General features: G+C 39.0%; 2 protein-coding genes and 1 pseudogene across 2 annotated transcripts in view; 2 read left to right on the top strand and 1 right to left on the bottom strand.

Moving 5' to 3' along the window:
• LOC102848583 (crooked neck-like protein 1-like) overlaps positions 1–8,783 on the top strand; it is a 29,912-nt gene extending 21,129 nt beyond the window's left edge. Inside the window, exons 8-14 of the mRNA XM_006895648.1 lie at positions 2,935–3,126; positions 4,091–4,150; positions 4,885–4,965; positions 5,990–6,229; positions 6,913–7,014; positions 7,379–7,627; positions 8,616–8,783. Of these exons, the coding sequence (XP_006895710.1) occupies positions 2,935–3,126; positions 4,091–4,150; positions 4,885–4,965; positions 5,990–6,229; positions 6,913–7,014; positions 7,379–7,627; positions 8,616–8,783 (1,092 nt within the window). The remainder of the gene's footprint in view (positions 1–2,934; positions 3,127–4,090; positions 4,151–4,884; positions 4,966–5,989; positions 6,230–6,912; positions 7,015–7,378; positions 7,628–8,615) is intronic.
• A 2,690-nt stretch (positions 8,784–11,473) lies between these two features.
• NAA20 (N(alpha)-acetyltransferase 20, NatB catalytic subunit) overlaps positions 11,474–25,526 on the bottom strand; it is a 45,490-nt gene continuing 31,437 nt past the window's right edge. Inside the window, exons 5-6 of the mRNA XM_006895647.1 lie at positions 11,863–12,008; positions 11,474–11,559 (exon numbers count right to left, since the gene is read on the bottom strand). Of these exons, the coding sequence (XP_006895709.1) occupies positions 11,474–11,559; positions 11,863–12,008 (232 nt within the window). The remainder of the gene's footprint in view (positions 11,560–11,862; positions 12,009–25,526) is intronic.
• LOC102847776 lies at positions 16,791–17,949 on the top strand (annotated as a pseudogene).

The raw sequence follows: 25,526 nt of genomic DNA, 5'->3' as shown, positions 1-25,526 counted from the left end.
ACAGATTAGTATCACCACTCCTATTTTTATTTGTGGATGCTGTTTGTTTGGTGTATTTTTTCCAGCCTTTGATATTATTTTTCTGTTTCTTAGAAGACAGCATATTGATGGGCTTTGCGGGTTTTTATCCATGCTGCTACTCCTTTTCTCGTGATTGGTACATTTAGTCCATTTACATTAAGTGTGATTATTGTCAGGCCAGGGTTTTTTTCTGTTTTGCTGTGTTTTGGTTTTTTGTTGTTTCTTATTACTGTGGTCCATCCACTTTCCTTTGGTGTCTATGTATGTGAAAGCTTCCCTTAAAAGTTTTTATAATTTTGGTCTTGTTTTCACTAATTCCTTAAGTTCTTTTCTGCAAAGGATGTGATTTCTCCTTCATACTTCATGTACAGCTTTGCTGGGTCCAGGATCCTCAACTGACAATTATTTTCTTTTAACCTTATTTAAATTCTATCCTATTGTCTTCTTGCCCACATGGTTTCTGCTGAAAAATCAGAATTTAATCTTACTGGTCTTGTGCTGTCTTAGTATTCTATCATTATCTTTTATTGTGGAGAATTTGACTGTGATTTGTCTTAATGTTTTTCTTTTGGGGTCTGGTCTTTTTGGTGTTTGCTCAGCATTTTGAATGTGGATTTCCTCACTCTTCCTAATACGTGGGAAGTTTTCTTCTAATACCTCTTCCACAATTTTTTGTGATTTCCCTCTTATATTCTGAAATTCTAATCATATGTTTATTGTTCCCTTTTTTTGTCATCCCAAATTATTCCAATGTTTTCATTTTCTTTATGTCTCATCTCAGATTTTTCTTCTAAAATTTTTCCATTGAGGTTCATCCAGCTGACTGTTCCATCTCTTTTGTTCTACTTTTTTATCATTCCAACATGTTGGACACTTCTACTGTTTTCATGTATTTCTGTTCTTTCCAGTACTGTGTTTACTGTGCCCTCTATACAGTGTAAGGACTTTAATTTCTTGTACCTCTTTATCGGTAGTTTCAATTTTCTCTTCCTCATCAATGCATTTCTTATGGTTCTGTATCTCTGGAGTGTTTGCCTGGTGGTTTTCCATTGTTACTTTCATCATTTTCACTTTCTTCCATAGCTGTTCAAGTAACTCGTCTTCAGTCTATTTCTTCTGGTTTTCTACATCTAAGGTATTCCCTTTATCTGTGGCTTCCATTGTTTCTTCCATTATTTGTACATTCTTTTGTAGGTGTTTGAATGTCTCCATATCAACATTTATCATCTGCCTTCTTGACTCAGGGATATTCATTGGGTCTGCAATATTCTCCACTATTTTTAAAGAAGGCTTAATTTATTTTCTCACCGTGTTTGAAGCTGCCTGCTGCTTTTTGGCATTATGTGAAGGTTTTCTTGCTCAGTGTTAGGCCATTTCTATTGTGTCTGCATAAGTGTTATAGTACTTATCTTTATGATGTTATTTATTAGTTGCTTGGTTAAAATGGTCATTACATGGGGTAAGCCACTCACCCTCCTCAAAGTCCTTTCTGGGAAAATTTGCCTTTCCTAATGTCTTTCAGATTCTCTCTGTCCTGCACAGCAGCCTTAATGTAGTCCCCCAAATTCTCAAACTGTCCTCCTTTGTCTTTAGAGTGGCCAAGTAGTATGAAACCAGGTGCTCCACTCGAGCAGTCAGGGGGGTCCAAGTCAACGTTCTTTTTTTGCAGCTCAAAGTGCCAACTAAGAAAGCTGAGAAAGTCTTTTCCATTTGTGGCTCTGTGTCCCAAACTCTGTTTTCCTGTTTGGCCCTTGGGATGGCCCCACAGCTGTGGAGGCAGGATCCCCAAATGGAGGAACCTATCCCCAGGAAATTTTCAATCCCATTTCCTCACAAGCACCCCATAGGATTCACTCTGGGTGGTAGTATCTCACCTCTTACTCTCCTGAAGCTTAATATCTTCCTTTTTCTCTGGAGGGGTGTGAAATCAGAGCTGCCAGCTCAAGCAACTTGTGTGCATGGGGGTCTCAAGTCAGCCCTCCGTCTCACAGAAAGCTCAGAAAGTCTTTCCCCCACTTGTAACTGTGTCCCAAATTTTCTTGTCCTGTTTGGCCCCTGGGATGTCTCCACAGCCACGGAGGCAAGGATTGCCAAATGGACGGACCTATTCCCAGGGAAGTTTCATTTCCATCTCCTGTGTATTTTTAAATAGTTTTTTAGTCAAATGGATTAAGAGATCTCCACACAGAGATTTAACTAGTGTTTAATGAGGTAATCTGTCCTGGAGAGAGTGAAACCAGATTGCTTCTTATAGGCAATGATTTTAAAACTCTTCTCTCACCTAATTTTGGTATGTTTCCAGGAGGAATCAATCCTTGGAAATGGACATCATGCTTGGGAGGGTGGAGGGTTGACGCAGGAGAAGAACTGACACAGTGACTGGGGTAATGGGAGTAGGTGTGTTGGACACAGTGAGATTGGCTCAGGATAGGGCTGGTTTCAGAGCTACTGTTTATGGCATTATGGGCTTCAGGCAAGTTGACAGCACATAACATCAATGAGGTAATAAGCCAGGAAGAGACAGGTGTTCAAAATAAATGGTTGGTAACTGAAAAGTGTGGTCTTACAATTATTAGGATATGTTTGCACTGCAATTTTAAATGTGCATTTAATTATATGTAATCACTTATATCACATTTCTTAGACACTAATTATTAAGTCATTGTCCTAGGTGTGGGGATTTGAGATGAAAAGAGCCTAACTGTGGGACACATCACTAGTCATTTATCTGTTAGACTCCTTATTCTTCCTTATTTATGAAATCTCAAGAATGGCCATATGAAAAGATCTTGTAAAATGTAGAAAAAATTTTCTCTGTAGAAAATCAGTCATATGCCTCCATCTGGTTAACACATCACCTAGCAAGGGAACTCTTGTTTTTGTATGTGTTTATTAAGTTAGTTTTGTTTCTAGGCTAATCCACACAATTATGATGCATGGTTTGATTACTTACGCCTGGTGGAAAGTGATGCAGAAGCAGAAACTGTGCGGGAAGTCTACGAAAGAGCCATTGCCAATGTGCCACCGATCCAGGAGAAGAGGCACTGGAAGCGCTATGTCTATCTTTGGGTCAACTATGCACTCTATGAAGAGTTGGAGGCAAAGGTGAAAGATGGAGATGGGTTTCAGTCGTTTGTGGCTTCCTTACCCCATACATACATGTCTCCTGTTGTGGGTATATATGTCTGCCTCTCTGTAATTTCCATCCGTTGGGAACCAATCCAGAGCTTGTCCTCCAGTGGGTTCTGAGGCTATAAACTGTATGGGAAGAGATAACTCATCTGCTGTGGGTAGTAATTAATATTTACAATCCTTGAAGGAATGGAGTTTTAATGCTAAAAGCTTCTGTTCAACCTTCAGTATTTTAGCATATATATTTGTGAGCACACCTGAAGTTCTATTTGTTTTTAACCTCAGAGGCATGAGATACCACTTAGGTCAAACCTGAAGCGAACTGTGACCCTTTGATTAAAAACTCTCATTGCTGTCAAGTAGAAACCACCTCACAGCTGACTTTCTAATGTGTTTCTGAGACTGTAAATCATACAAAGGAGATTTCCTGTCTCCCATAGAACCATTGGTAGATCTTAACTAGCCAAGAAGCTTGGCCTTTGGGTTAGCATTGCAGCTCCCTATAGGCTAGGCCACCAGAGCACCTTACCCTTATATGTTTTCCGGGGTTTTCTCATTAATTAGGATCGTACTGAATTGTACATGTCTTGCTTCTGGTGAAAATTAGGTGGCATTTTCAGAATTGGTTCTGTTTAAATTAACAGTAAACTATTAATTTGTGCTGTTAATCAGAATAAAACATTTTTGTTTCTTCTGTCAGGCAAAAAGCCTTTTTACAAAGTAGTTTTTAGAGTTTAATGTTTATGTTGTTAGTGATTTATTAAGCCATGGCCAAACATGGTTCACTTTGTTTTTCATCATAAATGAGAGTAAAGCTTGAAAACAGCAACTTGTGAAAGCATATTCATTGTTGGCATTGTTCATTTTTATAAGTTAGATATAAAATTAGTAGTAACAATAGATTACATATTTTATGAAAACTTTTTTCCTATTACAGGATCCTGAGAGGACAAGACAAGTATATAAAGCTTGTTTAGAACTAATTCCTCACAAAAAGGTAAGTTTGTTCTAAAAGTGTTCCTTTTCAGACAGGTCAAAGTCCTGAAGTCATTCAATGAAATATTTACTTATTGACTATTCCCTTCTGGTAGGCACCATGGAAAAATATTTAACAATATACGATGATTGTTAAATTGTTGGGTTTTCCGCTGTGTATATTCTCAACAGCAATGGTAAAATAGAAAAAAATACTACCTCTGAAAAACGCTTGCAATCCAATTGAGAGGATAGTTCATATATGTAAGTCAGAGAGCCAATGGAAATCTGAGCAAAGGTGCCAAGCAGCAGTACACATGCAGAGCCTGCACAACCTGTACTTTTGCAAGTGGAGTTTTGCACACAGAATGGACATCTGCACATTCTGTCGATGGTCGAGATGCTATCTCATCCATATTTCCTAGCAAAAGAGAAGAGACCACACTGTTTCTTATAAATTCTGACTGGGTTGCCTTCTAACATAGTGATAAGATAATCAGCTCACTAACAGTGCTGAAAATCAAAACCATGCCAGTGGGACTGGGCAGCTTCTTGCAGTATCATAAATGTTGGTGTGTTTCCTTTAACTTTGGTGAAATAAATACAGTCCTCTTTGCTTGTGAAAGAGCAAGATAAATCCTCCCTACTAATGAGATTTTGGAGAAACTGAATGCCGATACCCTTTAATTTATATTTAATTCCGTTTCATTTAAACAGATCCATTAAGCTAGATGGTTTTGTGCTTTTGTTTTCTAGTTCACATTTGCCAAAATGTGGTTGCTGTATGCACAGTTTGAAATAAGACAGAAAAATTTACCATTTGCCCGAAGTGCTTTGGTAAGTAAATACAGGAATTGAAGCAGAGTTCACGGAGAAGCAGAAACCAGAATCAAGCCCCTGCTTTCAGGTGGATGCTGACTTACAGCGACTCTCCATGGGCTTTCAGAGGCGTCAGTCTTCATGCCAGGAGACTGCCCAGCTTTTTTTCATGGAGCAGATGGTAGACTCAAACTGACCTTATGCGTTGCAAGGCAACATGTAACACTACACCACCAGCACTCCTTTAGGTTCTACAAGAAATTAAAACCTAGTGCTGACAGGTTTCACAATTCCTGTTTTAAAAAGCAACAGAAATATTACACCTTTGTAACTCAGGATATGTTAGAAAATACGTATCCTTTAAATTAAAAAAAAATAGATGATTATGCTTAAAATTATTCTTATTCCCACTTCCATCAAGTCAGTGCTGACTCATAAATAAGCCTACGGGACAATTTACAAGGCTGTAAATCTTTACAGTGTAGGATGCCTCATTTATATCCTGCAGAGTAGCTGTGGGTTCAAACTGCCAACCTTTTCCTTAGCAGCCAAGTACATATTTTGTTTCAGCAGAGGAAACTTCTTTAACTACTCAGCAACAGGTATTTTTTTTAATCTGAATTAGTGCAAAATTTTATTAAATGTACTGTGTGTGTGTCAATGTTATTTTGTCATCAAGCTGGAACTGACCCTACAGTTGGTTCTCAGAGGCAGTAAATCACGTGGGAGGAGACTATCCCATCTTTCTCTTGCAGAACAGCTGGTGATTCGAACCATGTCTTTAAGATGCAGTACAGCTTCTTACCACTAGACCCTCGAGCTCCATATACACAAACATCCATTAGAAGAGTGTGTCTATCTGTCTGTCCCTGTGTGTGTGTGTCCAGCATGAGCGGTGTGGAGCACAACAGGGTAGGACCAGCCTGTCATGTTTATATGGGACATCTCAAGACAGCCAGCCTCCAGAAAAGGGAAACAGTGTCTGGCATACAGTGATCTCACTGAGGTGCCATAGTGATCTATCTGGTCATTTCTTTTCCAGGGAACATCCATAGGCAAATGTCCAAAGAACAAGTTATTTAAAGGCTACATAGAATTGGAGTTACAGCTTCGTGAATTTGACAGATGCCGGAAACTTTATGAAAAGTTCCTGGAGTTTGGACCTGAAAATTGTACCTCTTGGATTAAATTTGCAGAATTAGAGACCATCCTTGGGGATATTGAACGAGCCCGAGCCATCTACGAGCTGGCCATCAGTCAGCCTCGCCTGGACATGCCCGAGGTGAGGAGCTTTGTGTCCCACTCAGGAGTTCTGCCTGTTATTTCTCCATAGAAAGGCAGAGGCAGGTGTGGGGTGGGAGCAACCCTAAAGGCAGAGGCAGGAGTGGGGCAGGAGCCACCCATCAGCCAGGTACTGGAGTAAAAGCCCCAGGTTGGCAATCTAACCCGAGTCTCTTCCTCCCTTTTACAAACATGGATGGCTGAAGGTAATGGGGCAAGGACAGGCCAGGGAAAAGAAAGCAGGCAGCCCATCTGGAAGACAGAGTGAGATTATCCCTTTATAGTCTTGCCTGGGTTGGTCTAACACAAGGGGTTCCCACTAAGCCTAAAGTCAGAGCCACAGTTTTCATTCTTATGCCGTGACAAATTCTAATTATGATTGTAGGCAGTTTCTCCAGTATATTTTTTTCCTAGTATTATTATTAGTCATCTTACTGTATATGTTTTGGAATATGAAGACCTCTGTTCTTTTCCACTCAGAACAGTACTTTCTGGGTTTAGGATACAAAGTGAGGGGGTGGGGGGGTGAAGAGTAAAGAGAAAAGAAAATAAGGGCAAGGAAATCACATCAATGGAAACAGAAACTATGGTGTAAACCTGCACAGAAAACATATAGTAGTATTTTTTAAATAAGATTAGAGTGATAGGATGTCTGTAAGACTAACATTAAATTCTCTTCTTTAGGTGCTTTGGAAGTCATACATAGATTTTGAAATTGAGCAGGAAGAAACAGAAAGAACACGCAATCTTTATCGGCGATTGCTTCAGCGGACACAACACGTCAAGGTATCTGTACTCTGCATGTTTTCTCAGTATGACATTTCAAATGAAAATTGGGAATTATATCAAGTTTTCCAGTGTGTGTGTGTTTTCATTAATTTAGAATGGTTTCTTTTAAATATGAGAAACAATTTCTGAACTTTGGAATGTTAAGATTCTATTAGGCTAGTGTTTATACCTCATATAAATAAGTTTAGTATCACAGATGAAAGGTTAAACTCATCAGAATTTTAAGACTGTTTCAGATACCTAAATAGAAGCAGTTTGTACTTACAGAATACTGGGACTATGTTTGTTTAGATGTCAGAAACTCATTATTCTTGCTTCTCAATGAAATGGCTAATTTGGTTTGAAAATAACTTTTTCCAAGGTATGGATCAGCTTTGCTCAGTTTGAACTGTCTTCAGGCAAAGAAGGAAGTTTGGCTAAATGCAGACAAATTTATGAAGAAGCTAACAAAACCATGCGAAACTGTGAAGAAAAAGAGGAGAGACTTATGTTGCTAGAATCTTGGCGAAGCTTTGAAGATGAATTTGGAAGCCTAGATGATAAGGAGAGAGTGGACAAGCTCATGCCAGAAAAAGTCAAGAAGAGGAGAAAGGTCCAGGCTGATGATGGGGTAAGAGCTAAGCCCTCCCATAGCAGGTGAATAGAAAGCTCACCTGATGTCAAATGTGCATTCTCAGGATGTCGTTTCCATTTGTCTCCTGTGCAGATAGTGAGTACAACAGAGTCCAGCCAGGGCTGGAGAGCAGAAGGTCGGCAGAGAGTGTCTTATACAAGTCAGAGTGAAACAAGCTAGCTTTAGTATTAGCATGACTCCTGAGCAAGAATGACATGTAGAATCATGAAGTGTTCCATACTTTTGCTGAAATGAACCAGTATGCTTATTGGAACTATTGTAGAATTAAAAAAAAAAAAAAACCAACAAAAACTATTACCATTTTATAGTAGGAGCCCATCCATAAAGCAGCTTAGGGCTCTATCAAGTAATTTGCTGAGAACCACAGAAAGCTTTTACATACAAAATTACATGACCAGGTCATCAATTGGTTATCTCTATAGGTGACTCAAGACAGAAGAAATCAGTGAGAGCCTGTCTGTAAATGAAGCAAATGATGTGACAATAAACCAGATCAGGCTAAAATGAGAGCAGGGCAGGGCAGGGAAATAAGTGATGACCAGTTAAGCAGGGAGTCAGTATAAAGATGTATGTATTTGTGGCTAGGCTGCCTTAAATCACTGAAAATTTAAGGACTCCCTGATGGAGTTGTAGGCATTCTTCAGTGCTGCGTCAAGGACAAGAGAAACTAGACTTCTATTTCTAAAATTTCCTTTGAACAGGTTTTCACTCCCAGTTGGCTATATTTTTGCAAATAGATATTAGAAGTAAGCTCCAGTTGCAAATATAAACTTGATAGCTATGTATTCACTCCCATTCTTTTGGGTTCAGCCCTTTTTGTTTCTCTAAACTGATGTTTTAGAAAATGGAGAAAAGATGGATTTGCAATCTGAGTTTCCCAGTGAAAATTCCCTTGAATATAACCAAAATGTGGGTCTTTCAGACACATGTGCTTCTATTTCAATTGTTTGCTTTTTTTCTGTAGTCTGATGCAGGCTGGGAGGAATACTATGATTACATCTTTCCAGAAGATGCTGCTAACCAACCCAACCTTAAGCTCCTGGCTATGGCCAAACTTTGGAAGAAGCAACAACAGGAAAAGGAAGCTGCTGAGCAAGACCCAGATAAGGACATTGATGAAAGTGAATCCTGACTTTCCCCCTCCATATTGATAAGTGCTTTTCTTAAGTTAATACTTTGTAACTCTTATTCCTTTAAGTTTCTGTATATATTTAACCAGTAAGCAATTGGTTGGAATCTATTTTTTTTGTACTATTTTTAAAAATGTTCTTGATTAGGACTGCAGGTAGGGGAGTGCAAGTAAAGAAAATTTTTTTAACAACTGGATTCTTGATGTGACTGACACGAATTTTTTCTAATCTATCCATTTCATACAGTAGGAAAATCTAATTAAGGTAACACTTATTTCTCAATCCATTCACAACAGAGCTATTTTGAAAGTGGTTTTCTGGAAGCTTTCAGATTACATTCTACAGGAACTTATAAGGCTTTTATCATGCTTGTGTTAAGATACTTTTATGCATTCATCTCAAATCTGTGATTTTTCTATATATTCAAAGTCACAGACTTGAAGATCAGTATCTAGCTAGCACTGCCATTTAGCCATAAGTACTTTAAATTTTATGTCCTACTTATTCTTAAAAGGGCTAACTTGGCAATTTTCCCTTTAGGTTAAATGTGAATAGTAATATACCTGGAACAAAGGTGCAATAAATATTCATTACCAAAGACTTTTCTTATATATACATGTTCATTCTTGTAGGCTTGAATGAACACAGATTTTTGAACTTCACCTTCCTCATAGTGGATAGTAATAGTGCTTTTTAAGATTACTTGAAAAATCCTTGGTAACTGTATTCTGAACAACCTTTTATTTACCAAGAATATTTTAGTTGAAATTTCAGTTGTGCCTTAGTCTGCCAAACTGGCTAATCTCTGTAATGAATTTTTAAAACCATACCTGTAAATGTGTTAGGAAGATTAATAACTGTCATTTATTTCATAGTAGCCTCTTAGAGTCTCTGACACATTCCCTGTACTGCAGATCTTTAGGAAAGGTACTGCTATGCTGTGTAGCAAACTTACAGTGGAACTGTTCTTTACAGTAGAATACTGATAAACCACTTCCAGTGGCTGCACTCTGCACCTGACACATAAAACTCACCCTTGATTTACAGCATGTGTAAAAACATGGAGCTGTATTAAATAATTAAAGTAGCAAAAATTAATAGCATATTTGTGGATATAGGTGCATATACTCACACAAAAATATAATCTGCCTGAGCTGATATAAGAAGCTATATCTGACCTGTATTTCTTAAGCACATTTTTGTCTTATCACTGCCCAAACTATTGAACTGCCTGTCTTCAGTAATTCCTTTTACACACAGAACTATCATGAGCCTATTTGTCATTAACATTTCACTTAAAGTAATAAAAATCAGTTATGTTGGTAAGTTCTTACCATAAGATGCAGTATGGGGACAATGAAATCATTAGGATAAAAGGCAAGTCTGGGTTCACCAGACAGTATCTGCTGGTGGGGTGCCAGATTTATTAAGTAATGAGATCTAGTTAGCAAGTATTTAAAATCTTAATATACTTTGATGATTTAAAGGGTTGAAATGAAACCAGGTCACAGTGCTGATATAAGTGACTTAATCATAGAACTGAGGAGGGAGGAAGAGGGGTGTGTGTGTGTAAGAAAAAACTGCAGCTCATATACTCAGCATAAGAACTACCCTGACAAGTGAGAAGCACAGGAAGGAAAAAGTTAGCATCTCAAGGAAGAACATACAGGATTCCTTTCTATTCCTAAATTCTACCAAAATAAGTCAACAGGAAAATCACTTACATAAAAATCACTCAGTGGAGTTTTAGACTACATAAGAAAATACAGGGCTGGAAATAATCTAGTTTTATCCTTAGGAATTAAGATTGTGTCTCTCCTTTGGGAAACAAAAGCTCAGCATCTCTATATTCAGAAAGGCAAGATTTAGGTAATGTATTTTGAAACATACCAGTTTTAGGGACCAAGAGTTTGAAATAGGTAACTGGGAAGAACCCTGCCTACAACGGGAAAGATGTCTGCATGCTGGGCCAGGATATTTCAGGTGTGCTGAACATCATGTAAAATCATAATAACTTTATTAAGAGAAACAACACATCCTGAATGATGACTTTTCTCAGTTCTGGTTTCGTTTTATAAATGGCCATTACACTTCCAAAAAATTTGCAGTGTGTTTTATTATACATGTTAATTAAATTCATATCTATCCTATATGCTTTTTAAAGTTTTAATCAGCAATTTTTAAAAAAGAATACATGAGGAGCAGTGGTTCTTAGGCATAAAATTTAGAAGGAGATTACAGAAATTCCCCCTGCCATTTGGCGAATATTCCTAGCCATGATGGAGTATCTCCTAACCTGGCTACTTTCTGGAATGAATTTTACTACCGTCAGCAGCTGTGTTTTGTCACTGAGTTGATGTCATCTCCCTGAAGCCCTACCTGACAGAACAGACTGCCTCCTGGGGTTTCCTGAGCCATGACCTTTACAGGAGGAGACCCCTGGGTCTTTCCCCCATAGAATCAATGGTGGATTAAAACCGCCATCCTTTGAGTTAGCAGTTCAGCATTTAACCCTTGTTCTAAGGCTCCTTTGAACAGCTTTTTAGGTATGATATTGCTAATGAGAAACAGTAAGATTGGTTTTAAATGTTAAGGCCTGTTATTTTCTTGATGACTAACTTCCTCCTAATGGAGCTCCACTAGTTGTCCTTTATAAACGCAGGAGCATCTGCCTGAGAACCACTGCACACAGTTATTCAATGTCCTCTGGCCTCACAGGGTGAGGTAGTGGTATGATGGATTTCTTCTCTGTGTCCCTGGAAAGTGCTTTCCGCATATCTGTTAAAAAGCAAAAGTTAAAGTAAGTACCCAAACACTAAGCCTTGTAAAAGTTAAAGTGTTGAGGTAAAACTATCCTAAGAAGTTCCATTCTCACACTTCCACGAGATCCAAACAGAAACAACTGGGCACCGGCCAAGCCCCACCCTGAACCCAGCTTCTCACAGTTGCTCTTTTGACAGATTGTTAGTAAAATAGCAGATCTGTAACTGTGATTCTTTTAAGTATATTAAAATACTGGAGTACTCAGTCAGTAGGTGGACAGTACCCATCTGGGCATCCACCATGCAGGAAGGAGCTTACCATACGCGTCCTCATCGGGCTCCCCATTGCTGGCTGAGTAGTACTCTATGACCGTTCTGTAGACACTGTAGCCCAGTTGCTTGTACATGTTGACTGCAACTTGGTTAGATACTCTTACGAAGAGATCAACAAAAAAGCCACCCTTTCTTTAATTAAAAAACAAAGGGAAAAATATATGAGAATGTGACAAACACCAGAAACCAGTTACATATATTTTACAATGTAATTCTTTTTACTTTGTTCTAACTCAAAACTCCCAAACTGGAGGGCAGCCAGTCAGAAACAGGTAGACAGGTAGGGCCCTGCAACATCAACCCCACACTGATAAGAGTGCAGTTGCCTGCCAGGGGAAGGTGGTCTTTGCTTTCATCTTCACCAAGAAAGATGTGGGCACAGGCTGGATAAATCCCCATGAACCTACTCGCGAGAACTGAGAGGGTGGCCAGAAACAGGAAGAGGCTACAGCTGCCAGCCATGGGAATGTGGTCTCTGGCTTTTGTGTGCACCACCTCCAAGGACACTTCCAAACTTTAGAAGAGGTGTCACCAGTCTGGTGAGATTCCAGCAGGGCTGCACTGCAGTACAAACTGAAGTTGAAGGACCTTGGGAATGGGGAGATTTCCCACTGCACAGGCTAGAAAGGACTCCTGAGATAACAAGTTGCCCTCCCTCATAAAGGGAACATTTTAAGTCTGCAACTAATAAATAATATTAACAAACTATTAACAACCTATGCATATACCACAGAAACATCCTACCACAGACTGAGAAAAACTTCACATAGTTAAGAAAGCAGCAGGCAGCTTCAAACATTGTGGAAAAAAAAAATTAAGCCTTCACTTAAAGCAGAGGGTATTGCAGACCAAATGAACACCCCAGAGACACAGAGGCAGAAGAAACAGACTGACGTGGAATCAAGAACAGTGAAGTTCATGGTGACATGAACAGCTGGGAAAGACAGTAAAATAAGTGAAGAATGGAAACTATAAATAAAGTGAATACCCCAGAGACAGAAACCAGGAACTAGAAGAAAGACATCAAAGTGGAATTCTTTGAACAGCTACTGATAAAATAGATTTCAGGATGAAAACCACTGTAAATGATAAGGAAGGGCATTGTATAATTATTAAAGTTACAGTATGCCAAGAAGGTGTAACTTTGGTCAGCATCTATACACCAAATAATAGACCTGCAAAATAAAGACTTGAAGACGGAAAAAGGTCATACAACAAAAGTAAGAGACTTTAATACACCACTCTAAACAAAGGAAAGGTCAACTCAAAAGAAAATGAACAAAGATACAGAAAATCTAAAATATACAATCAGCCTAATGGGTCTTGTGGATGTATTCAGAGTACTGCACCATACCATAAACCACTTTACTTTTCTTCTCAAGTGCACATAGTACATACTCCAGAACTGATCATGTATTAGGACACAAAGCAAGCCTCAACAAATTAAAAATTCAGATACTGCAAAATATCTTCTCAGACCACAATGCCATAAAAGTAGAATTACCAACAGGGTAAAGCTTACAACTACTCACATGGAAGCTAAATAACACTTTACTAGAACATAAATGGGTTACAGAAGAAATAAAAAAGTTCCTTGAAACAAATGATAGTGAAAATACAACAAGGCTAAACCTAGGATGCAACAATCTAATTCCACATCTAAGATGAACAACAATCAGTCCCACAGCCTCTAGAAGAAAGAAAATTATAAAAACAACAGTTGGGACAATTGAAACCACCAATAAAACCAGAATCTGGTTCTTCACAAGGGTTAATAAAATTGACAAACCATTTGCTAACTTAACAAAAGAGAACATACATACTACTCAAATAAATAGAGGTGACATCACAACTGAGCCAAATAAAATTAAATCTATAATATCAGAATAGCATGAAAAGCTGTACTTTAGTAAATTTGAAAACTCAAAGGAAATGGCCAAATTCCTTGAAACTCGCACCCTACCCAGAATGACAGAGATGGAACACTTGAAGAGACCCATCACAAAAGAAGAAACTGAGTAGGTCATAGAAATACACACACAGAAAGGATGGCATCACAGCTCAATTCTACCATTCAGAGATCTTTCACCAATTCTACTTTATTATTTTAAAAAATAGAAAAAGAACACTTCCAGAGTCATTCTATGAAGCAAACATAACCCCAATACCAAAATCAGGCAAAGACATTACCAAAAAAGAAAACAATATATACTATCTCTAATGAGTATAGATACAAAAATCCTGGCCAAAAGAATCCAACAGCACATTAAAAAAAAAAATCGGATAAAGTGGGATTCATAACAAGTATGCAAAGATGGTTTAACATTAAAAAAAAAATCTAATTCCTCATCAATAAAGCAAAGAACCACACACAAATAATCCTGTCAGCTGACACAGAAAAGGCCTTTGACAAAATCCAGCACTCCTTCCTAATTAAAACAATTAGCAAAACTGAATAGAAGAGCATTTCCTTAAAATAGTGAAAAGTATACACACAAAACCAAGAGCTAATGTCATTCTCAATAGAGAAACTAAACGTTTCTTGAAAATAGAGACCAGACAAGGATGTTTACTTTCATTACTCCTATTCAGTACTTTATTGGAAATACTTGGTAGGGCAGTACAACAAGAAGGAATTAAAAGGCATTCAAATTGGCAAAAAAGATAGTAAAACTGTTCCTGTATACAGATGATATGATAATGTACACAGAAAACCCCAAGGACTCAACAATAAAACTCTTAAGACCTAGTAAAACTAGTTAGTAGAAGAGCAGGATATAAAATCAATATACAAAAACAACTGAGATTCCTCTTCAGTAAGAAAGGAGACAGAAAAGGAAACTATTAAGAAAGCAATACCATTTAAAATATCCAACCACAAATTGAGATACTTAGGAATAAACCTCAGTTGTTGATTGTTGTAATGTGCCATTGAGTTGCCTGCAACTCATAGCGACCCTATGTACCACAGCCCTAAAATCTGCTCTATACTGTTCCAATCTTACTGTCTCTTACACACCTACACCCATTACCCCAGTCACTGAATCATTCCATCTCCTGTGATGTCCCTCTACCCTCCCAAGCATGCCATCCCTCTCCAAGGACTGATCCTGCCTTGCAACATGTCCAAAGTATGTCAGAGAAAGCTTCAGAATCCTTGCCTCCAAGGAGCAGCCTGGTCTCACCCTCTCAAGGACAAACTTGTTTATTCTCTTAGCAGTCCATGATATATCCAGTACTCTTCTCCAGAGCTCAAAGGCATCAATAATTCTTCTATCATCCCTAGTTACTGTTCAGCTCTCTGATGCATAGCAAGTAATTGCTAAGAGCATGGCCTGGATCAGGCGCACCTTAGTCTCCAGACTGACACCACTGCTCTTCAGTACTCTGGAGAGGTCTCTGACAGCAGACTCTCTCAATGTAATAATACGTCTTTTAATTTCCTGGCTGCTGGTGCCAAGAGTTTTTATTGTGGAGCCAAGCAAACTAAAGCTGTTTACAATCTCAATCTCTTCACCATTTATTATGATGCTGCCAATTGAGACACAAAAGATCTTAACAAAGAAAACTACAAAACACTACTGCAAGAAACAGTAAGAGACGTAAATAAATGGAAAAATGTTCCCTGATCATGGATATGAAGAGTCAATATAGTGAAGATGACAATCCTACCAAAAGCATTCTGCATGTTGAACGCAATCCCAACACAGACACCAAATTCATTTTTCAAAGAGATAAGAAAGGCAATTGGTAAGTTTATGTGGAAAGGAAAGAGACCTTAAATAAGCAAAGCACTTTTGAAAAAAACAAAAATTAAGTGGAAGGCATAGCTCTCCCTGTTCTCAAAACCTACTGTTGTTGTTATGGGCCAGTGAGTTGCTTGAGACCCTATGTAAAGCAGCTCTGAACCCTGCCCTGTTCTGAACCAATCTCACTAATTCCGACACACCAACCCCCAATGCCCCACTGTATCAATCATCTCATCTGCAGTCTTCCTCTCCTGCACTATCTCTCCACCCTTCCAACTTGATGTCCTTCTCCAAGGACCAGTCTCTTCTGGCCACATGCCCAAACTTGAGGATGGGTAAAGGTGAAACCAGGGTTGCAGAGTTTAGTGGGTGGAGGGAGGGGGTAATAAATAGGAAGGATCTGGGCAAAAAAACAGGATACTGATGAGCAAGGTCCAACAATGATTAATTTTATAAAATATAATGCATGAGAATGTACCAAAAAAATGTGAATAAATAGTGTGAAACATATCAACTTTGTAAGAAAACCATAATAAAATAAAAAATTCAATATAATGCATATAAACAAGGCATAAGAGGCTCTGAGAAAACAAGAAACCAAAATCCAGGATATGAGAACCAATGTGTCAGATGCTGTTACATGTTAGGACACATGAGCAGCATTAAGAGACAGAGTACAGAACCAGCAAAACAGAAGATGGAATATTCAGCACTGATCTGCTAAAAAAGCAGAATCAAAAAGTAAGGAAAAAGAAGCAAAGGACACTATCAAGAGGAATAACATGTATATAATTGGAATCCTAGAACAAGAAGTAGTAGAGGCACCAAGAAAGTTCTGGCAGAATTACTAGAAGAAAACTTCCCAGGCAGAATGAAGAATGAAGAATATATATATACACAAGAGGCTGAGAGACTATACAGAATAGACCCAAAAAGACAATTACCTAGGCATATCATAGCCAAATTTAGCAGAACCAAAATAAGGAGAGAATTCTGACAGGAGTTAGGGAGCAACAAAAAGTAACCTATAAAGGACAGCAAATAATATTAAGTGCCAATTTCTCAGCAAAAACCAAATAAGGAACAGCCGACACCTCGTCCGCCCTGGAGCACAGGCCCCTTCGCATAGTCACCGCCGCCAGTTCACACCCGCCACCCCCAGCTCACCATGGATGATGACATCACTGCGCTCGTGGTCTACAATGGCTCCGGCATGTGCAAGGCCGGCTTCGTGGGCGTCGACGCCCCCCAGGGCTGTCTTCCCCTCCATTGTGGGGCGCCCTCGGCACCAGGGCGTGATGGTGGGCATGGGCCAGAAGGACTCCTACGTGGGAGACGAAGCTCAGAGCAAGAGAGGCATCTTGACCCTCAAGTACCCCATCGAGCACGGCATTGTCACCAACTGGGATGACATGGAGATCTGGCACCACACCTTCTACAACGAGCTTGGTGTGGCCCCCGAAGAGCACCCTGTGCTGCTGACAGAGGCCCCCCTGAACCCCAAGGCTAACCAGGAGAAGATGACCCAGATCATGTTCGAGACCTTCAACACCCCTGCCATGTACGTCGCCATCCAGGCCGTGCTGTCCCTGTATGCCTCTGGCCGAACCACTGACATTGTGATGGATTCTGGTGATGGGGTCACCCACACTGTGGCCATCTATGAGGGGTACGCCCGCCCCCATGCCATCCTGCGTCTGGACCTGGCTGGCCGGGACCTGACGGACTACCTCATGAAGATCCTCACAGAGCGAGGCTACAGCTTCACCACCACGGCTGAGCGAGGCTACAGCTTCACCACCACGGCTGAGCGGGAAATTGTGCATGACCTCAAGGAGAAACTCTGTTACGTTGTCCTGGACTTCGAGCAGGAGATGGCCACGGTGGCTTCCTCTTCCTCCTTGGAGAAGAGCTAGGAGCTAACCTATGGGCAGGTCCTCACCATCGGCAATGAGCGTTTCCGCTGCCCCGAGGCACTCTTCCAGCCCTCCTTCCTGGGCATGGAGTCTTGGGGCATCCATGAAACTACCTTCAACTCCATCATGAAGTGTGATGTTGACATCCGCAAGGACCTCTACGCCAACACAGTGCTGTCTGGCGGGACCACCATTTACCCAGGCATCGCCGACAGGATGCAGAAGGAGATCACAGCACTGGCCCCCAGCACAATGAAGATCAAGATCATCGCTCCCCCTGAGCGCAAATACTCCGTGTGGATCGGCGGCTCCATCCTGGCCTCCCTGTCCACCTTCCAGCAGATGTAGATCAGCAAGCAGGAGTACAACGAATCTGGCCCCTCCATCATCCACCGCAAATGCTTCTAGGCGGACTGTTTAGTTGCGTTACACCCTTTCTTGATAAACCTAACTTGCGCAGAAAAAAAAACAAAGGATGAGAATTGGCATGGCTTTATTTGTTACTTTTTTGTTTCTTTTTTAAATTTTTTAATTTTTTTTTTTTTGGCGCTTGACTCAGGATTTAAAAACTGGAACAGTGAGGGTGACAGCAGTTGGTGTGAAGCAAGAATCCCCCCAGTTCTCCAATGTGGCCCAGGACTTTGATTGTACATTGTTCTCTTTTTTTTTTTTTTTAAATAGTCATTCCAAATAATCAACATGGCGATGTGACAGGAAGCTCCGGCCTTTCCAGAAGCCTCTCCCTTCCCCTAAGCAGAAAAGCCCCATCCCTCACCCGGGTCCACGCACGGACGGGGTGGCAGGGAGCATTGCTTTTATGTAAATTATACCTTAACCAGGTTTTTTTGTTGTTGTTAAAAAAATCTTCCGCCTTAATACTTGTTCTTTAGTTTTTGGTGTTTTTTTTTCAATAGTCAGCCATTAGTGGCCCTACTTTTTTGGGTCCCTTGCCCTTTCCCTCAACTCTAGAAATATGAAGGCTTTTGGTCTCCCTGGGGTGGCTGAGATGTGGAGGCAGCCAGGGCTTTACCTGTACACTGACTTGAGACCAGTTGAATAAAAGTGCACACCGAAAAAATTAAAAAAAAACAAACCCCAAATAAGAAGACAGTGAATTAGCATATACCAAACACTCAAAGAATACAACTGTCAACCAAGAACACTGTACCCAGCAAAACAAAACCACCACTGCAGGAAACACGGAAAGAAGTCCTTATGGAGATGCCACAGAAAGCAGGACAGACTGAAGTAACCACCAACACCACCAAAAAGAACTCTACAAAATGACAGCAATAAACTCTTGCCTCTCAATAATGTGAATGTTTAAAATGCACAAGTGAAGAGAAAAAGAATAGCAGATTGGATAAAATACAAAACCCCATCAATATTCTGTATAAAAGAGCCACAACTGAAAAGTGAAAATAAAGACTAAAAAGGGTGGGGGCGAAATTACCAAGGAAATGGCAACCAGAAAAAAGCATAAGTAGCAATATTAAGCTCTAATGAAATAGACTTCAACATAAAAACCATCACAAAGTACAAGGAAGGTCACTATATAAAGGGTCAACTGAACAAGAAGACTTAACCATAATAATTATCTGTGTATCAGATGATGATGATGATGATGTTGTTAACTGCAGTCGAGCACAACTCATAGAAACTCTATGAACAAAAGGCCTGAAGTCTTTAGAACTATCATAATTTATCAAAGTTAATAGAGATTCCAAAGGCATGCTGTTTAGGAAGTGGATGATAGAGCTGCAAAATACACAAAGTAAATGTTAGCAGAACTGAAAAAAATAAACACCACCACAAAAGTAGTAGGCAATTACAATACACCACTCTCAAAAAAAGAAAGCACCAGAAAGAAACACAACAAAGATGCTGAAGAATTAAACCACAAAATAAACCAACTCAGTCTCAAAAAAAGTACAGTATACCTTCTTTTCCATTGTTCATGGAGCATTCTTCAGAACAGATCACATTTAGGTCACAAAGCAAGCATCAATAAATTAAAAAACACAAATAATACAAAGCATTTTCTCTGACCATAATGCTCCAAAATGAGAAATTAATCACAAGAGGATAAAAGAGAAATATATTTGGTAGCTCAGCAACACCTTGCTTGACCATAAATAGGTAATTGTTATTGTTTGTTGTTGTTATGTGCCATCAAGTCGCTTGCGACTCATAGCGACCCTATGTACAAGAGTCTTACATGCCGTTCTATCCTGTGCCAACCTCGCCATCTCAAACACACTCATTCCAACCACTCCACTCACAGAATCGATCCATCTCATCAAGGGTCTTCCTTTCCTGCACCGTCCCTCCACTCTCCCAAACATGATGTCCCTCTCCAAGGACCTTGCAACATGTCCAAAGTATGTCAGATGAAACTTCAGAATCCTTGACTCCCAAGGAGCATTCTGGCTTCACCCTCTCAAGGACAAACCAGTTTGTTCTCCTAGCAGTCCATGGTATATTCAACACTCTTCTCCAGCACCACAGCTCAAAGGCATCAATTTTCTTTCTATCATCCCTATTCGCTGTCCAACTCTCTGATGCATACATAGCATGTAATTGCAAAGACTGTAGCCTGGATCAGGCACACCTTAGTCTCTAGCTTGACGTCATTGCTCTTCAGTACTCTTGAGAGGTCCCTCACAGCTGACTAACCCAATGCAGTTTTAGTTTAAATAGGTAATAGAATAAAAAAATTTCTTGAAACAAATGACAGTGAAAGCACAACTTGCCAAAACTGCTGGGAAACAGTCAAAGCAATAATTAGAGGTCAATTTATAGCAATAAGCAAACACCTCAAGGGAAGAAAAAACAACAAGCTGAAAAAGAACAGCAAGAAAACCCAGAGCCTATAAAAAAACTGAAATTACAAAACTTAGGGCAGAAATAAATGAAATAGAAAACAAAAACAACTGAAACCATCAAAAAGACCACAAGTGGGTTCTTCAAAAAGGTCAATAAAAATCAAACCACTAACAAAACTAACAAAGGAAAAGACAAATAATCTAAGAGATAAAAGGGGCAATGACACAATAGAACCACCTAAAATTAAAAGGTTAACAATGGAATATTATGAAAAACTATACTCAAATATGAAAACCTAGAGGAAATGGACAAATACTTAGAAACTCACAACCAACCTAAACTGACAAATGGAAGTAGAAGACCTGAACAGATTCATTTAAAAAAGAAGAAACTGAACAGGTAATAAAACAACTTCCAACAAATAAAAGCCCTGGACCAGATTGTCACCAGTTCTACATAAAGAATTTCATAAAATCAAAAAAGATGGAATTCTCCCAGTAAACATATCCTCAATACCAAAGTCAGGTAAAGACACCACCAAAATAGAAAACTATCTTCCAGTATCTCTCATGAACATATATGCAAAAATCCTAAATAAAATCCTGACCAAAGAATCCAATGATAACATTAAAAAAAAAATCACCATGACCAAGTGGAACTCTTAACAGGAAGGCCTTAGATTTTGTCAAAGGCCTTTTCTGCATCAACTGATAGGGTCATGTTCTTGTTCTTTGCATTGTTAATGTGATAAATTACACAGATTGTTGTTGGTTGAACAAGAACATGACCCTATCAATTGATGCAGAAAAGGCCTTTGACAAAATCTAAGGCCCTTCCCTGATTAAAACACTCAACAAAATGAGAACAGAGGGGAATTTCCTCAACATAGTAAAAAGGATATACGCAAAACCAATAACCAACATTGTTCTCAATGGAGAGAAAATAAAGTCATTCCCTTTCAGAATATGACCTAGGCAAGAATGCCCATTATCACCTCTCCTATTCAATACTGTGTTCAAAGTCTCAGCGATAGCAATAAGACAAGGAAATGAGAGGTATCCAAATTGTCAAAGAGAAGGCAAAATTATCTCTATATGCGGATGATATGATAGTATACTCAGAAAAGACTCAGCAAGGAAATTGATTCAGCAAAGTGGCAGAAGAAAAGATCAATATTAAAAAATCAATTGGATTTCTTTATAGTGGCTAAGAGAATACAGAAATGGAGCTAAGAAAAACAATACCCATCACAAAAGCTAACCATAAGATTAAGTACTTGGAGCTCTGGTGGCCTAGTGGCAAGAAGTTGCACTATAGTCTCAAAGGCCTGCAGTTTGAATCCACCAGATGCTCCACTGGAGAAGGAGGGGCAATCTCCTCCTGTGCCAGTTGGCTCTGATTCGACAGCACACAGCAAGTAATTTAAAAAAAAAAAAGATTAAATACTTGTGAGTAAATCTAACTACTAACACAAAAGAACTATTTCAAAGAAAATTATAAAACATTACTATAACAAAAAGAGACATGGAAAAATGGAAGAATATACCATGCTCATGGGTAGGAAGACTCAATATTGTGAAAATGACAATTCTACCAAAGGCAGTCTACAAGCTCAATGCAATCCCAAACAAATACCAATTTCGATCTTCAACGAGATAAAGAAGAAAATTTTCAATTTTATCTGGAATAAAAAAAACCTGAATCCCTGAATAAGTAAAAAAAGAGAAACAAGATAGGAGGCATCTCACTATGTTATCTCAAATCCTACTACACAGAATGGTACTGGTAAAGTGACAGAAACATAAATCAGTGAAGCAGAATTAGGAACCCAGAAATCAGCTCATCTACATATGGTCAACTGATTTTTTACAAGGAGACAAAATCAGTTAAGTGGGGAAATAAGCCACTTTTAACAAATGTTGTTGGCAAAACTGGAAAACTACCTGTAGAAAACTGAAGCAAAACCCACACTTCAGACCATAGTCAAGGTGGATCAAGGACCTAGGAGTAAAATCAAGGAATATAAACTTCATTAGAGAAAAGCCTGGAAAAACTCAATAGAAACCCTAATCCACAATATGAAGTCTTCTAAGAATCTTGAAAAACTTTCACCCAGGAGAGAATAGATGAATGGGGCATTCTAAGAATCAAATCCCTAAGCGCATCAAAAAAATTCCCATCAAGGTAAAAAGGAAGCCCAAAGACTGGCAAAAATATTTGTAATGACATATGTGATAAGGGACTCATATCTAGAATTTACAGAATATTCTATCCCCTCAACATGAAAAAGGTAAACAACCCAATCACAGAATGAGTACAAAATATGAATAGACACTTCACGAAAGAAGACATTCTGATGGCAAACACATGTAGAAATGTTCGAAATCCCTAGCTCTAAGAGAAATGCAAATCATAACTATGAGATATCATCTCACCCCAATAACAACAGCAAAGTTTAACAGAGCAGCAAACAACAAATGCTGGTGAGGTTGTGGAGAGACTGAAATCCTTATTCACTGATGGAGTATAAAATGGTGCAACCACAATGGAAGGCAGTATGACCCTTTCTCAAAGTTGGAAATAGAAATACCATTTGAATAAGGGTTCCAGTTTATCCACAACCTCACCAGCATTTGTTGTTTGCTGTTCTGTTAAATTTTGCTATTCTTACTGGTGGGAGGGTAAACTGGTGCAACCACTATGGAAAGCAGTATGGCGCTTTCTCAAAAAGTTGCAAATAGAAATAAATACCATCTACCCTGCAATTCCACTACTAGGAATATACCCTAAAGAAACCATAACTGCCACCCAAGCAGATATATGCACACCCATGTTTACTGCAGCTTTGTTCACAACAGCAAAGAGCCGGAAACAACCCTAAGTGTCCATCAACAAATGGATAGAGAAGCTCTGGTATATTCACACAATGGAATACTATGCTGCATTTAAAAACAAGGAACTCATGAAATATTATACAAAATGGGTGACCCTGGAGGACACTATGCTGAGTGAAGTATCTCGGTCACTGTATAACAACAGTGTTATAAAACATCACTGACAGGGTTGACAGGAAATTAAAAAAAGAGGGGATAAATAATGAACACTGCATTGGAATAGATGAAGGAAAAAATTATTTAAAAGGAATGTATGATTAGGCATTGGCCACAATAAGAGGCGCATAGTAGAGTGCACTGAGGGTGTGGAGGTATTATGCAACAATGATTTTTTTTTTAATAAACGTAAACTGGGGAGGAGGGGGGTTGGTGGTGGTGGTTGTTAGCTGAGTATGACTCACAGTGACCCTATGAGCAAAAGATCTGAAATCTGTTTTATCCTGCGCCTTCCTCTCAAACTCACTTTATTCCAGTCAGTTCTGACTCAGAGCTGACCTTCTACTGAGTTTCCATCAACTTTTTTTACCTTTACTTCAGAACATTTGTAATCTATGGATTTTCTATTTGTAGTCTTATCTCTGAAGAAACCACAGATTTGAGTCTATTTCCTCTATCTTCCTTTAATGTGCCATTTAATATTTGAATAAAATAATAAAAAGATGGGGTACACTCTTCTTGCTTGACCCCATTTCAAAAGGAAAGCATTAAATGCATCACAATAAAATAGATACTTGGTGTACGTTTTTGTAAACATTGTCCTGTTAAGGTAAGGAAGTTTTCCTCTCATTTCCTAAATTGCTAATAAATTTTTTTCACCAATAAAGAAACTGGATTTTATGAAGGGTTACTGATTTTTGCATCTCTAATTTTAACTATGTCACCAAGTACATGAACATAGTATTACATCTTCCTTACGAATTAAATCTTACCAACATGCTGGATTTACATGGAAATTTTTTCTATTATTTTATCTTCCTTTATATTTGTTCTTTATACATATCACCTATAAGTAGAATCTGACTTTGACAGTATTGTCTTTTAATTGTTCATTTTATCCATTTACATTTCCTGCTGTCATTACTGATGATACTTGGATTTATAGCTATCATTTTATTACATGCTTTTTCTTGGCAATTTCTCTTTGTGTTCTCTTATTTTCCTCTGGATTGATTGACCATTCCACTTTCTCTCCTCTCCATGTTTGTTTAGAAATGATAAAATGTTTCCATTTTACATAAATATACTTGAATTGTGCACACAGATGTACACATGATCACTTAACCTTTACCAACTATTTACAATGAAGAGAACTGAAAGGAGGAAAGACCCTAATGGTTTTCTACTCAGAGTATCTTATCATTAGTGAATGTCTGTAAACTGTAATTGTGTTTAACTATTTCCTCATTCCCTGTTAAGTGTGGCTCTGGTGTCCTCCTGGTAAAATGGTGCACAGCAATCGGAAAGTTTGTGGTTCAAATCCACCAGCTGCTCCATAGGAGAAGGATGGACAGTAACCTCCCTTTCAATTAACAGCCTCGGAAAACCTGCTGGAGTCAGCTAAGGGTCCGTTCTGACTCAGTGGTACCCAACAATAGTCTCAAGTGAATTCATTTTCTCAGGAGGGCCATTTCTTACTTCTCTTGTCCAAACAAGTTCAGTTCCGCTTGCCCCCAATTTAGCTCTGAGGGTTTGTCAGTCCATTATTCTAAAAACTTACCATTATAAAATAAATTTAACAGAAACGAAACCTCAGAAACCCTTCTCAGCAACCACCTGTCTCTTTACAGCCATACTTAAAGAGAAATAAGAAATTACAGCTGGACAAATAGTTCCATTCACACATATATACCTCTGTCCCCTTCTCTCCTAGAATGGGAGAGCCGGATGAGGAGCCTTTTGCTGTGTTACTTTTTAACTCAAGTTAAAAACTGACGTCTAGCAGTTGGTGTTCAATCATTTCCACCTTATGACCTATGTGTGTCAGAGAAGTCTGCCCCACAGGGTTTTCAGTGGCCGTTTTCTGAAAACAGACCACTGGCCTTGTCTTCCAAAGTACCTGGCTGGGATGTGGGTAGGGGTGGGGGGCGCAGGATCTGAACCTCTAACTTTTTTTTCCAAAAGCTAAGCACATTAATTGGAACATGGAATGTGAGAACCACAAATGTAGGAAAATTAGAAATTGTTAAGAAAGAAATGGAACGCATAAATATTAACATACTAGGCACTGGAGAGATGAGATGGACTGGCATGGGGCATTTTGAGTCA

Source organism: Elephantulus edwardii, unplaced genomic scaffold (assembly GCF_000299155.1).
Source record: "Elephantulus edwardii isolate Elephantulus edwardi_28Jun2011 unplaced genomic scaffold, EleEdw1.0 scaffold00172, whole genome shotgun sequence".
Lineage (NCBI taxonomy): Eukaryota > Metazoa > Chordata > Mammalia > Macroscelidea > Macroscelididae > Elephantulus > Elephantulus edwardii.
This window is presented reverse-complemented; position numbering and strand designations above follow the sequence as displayed.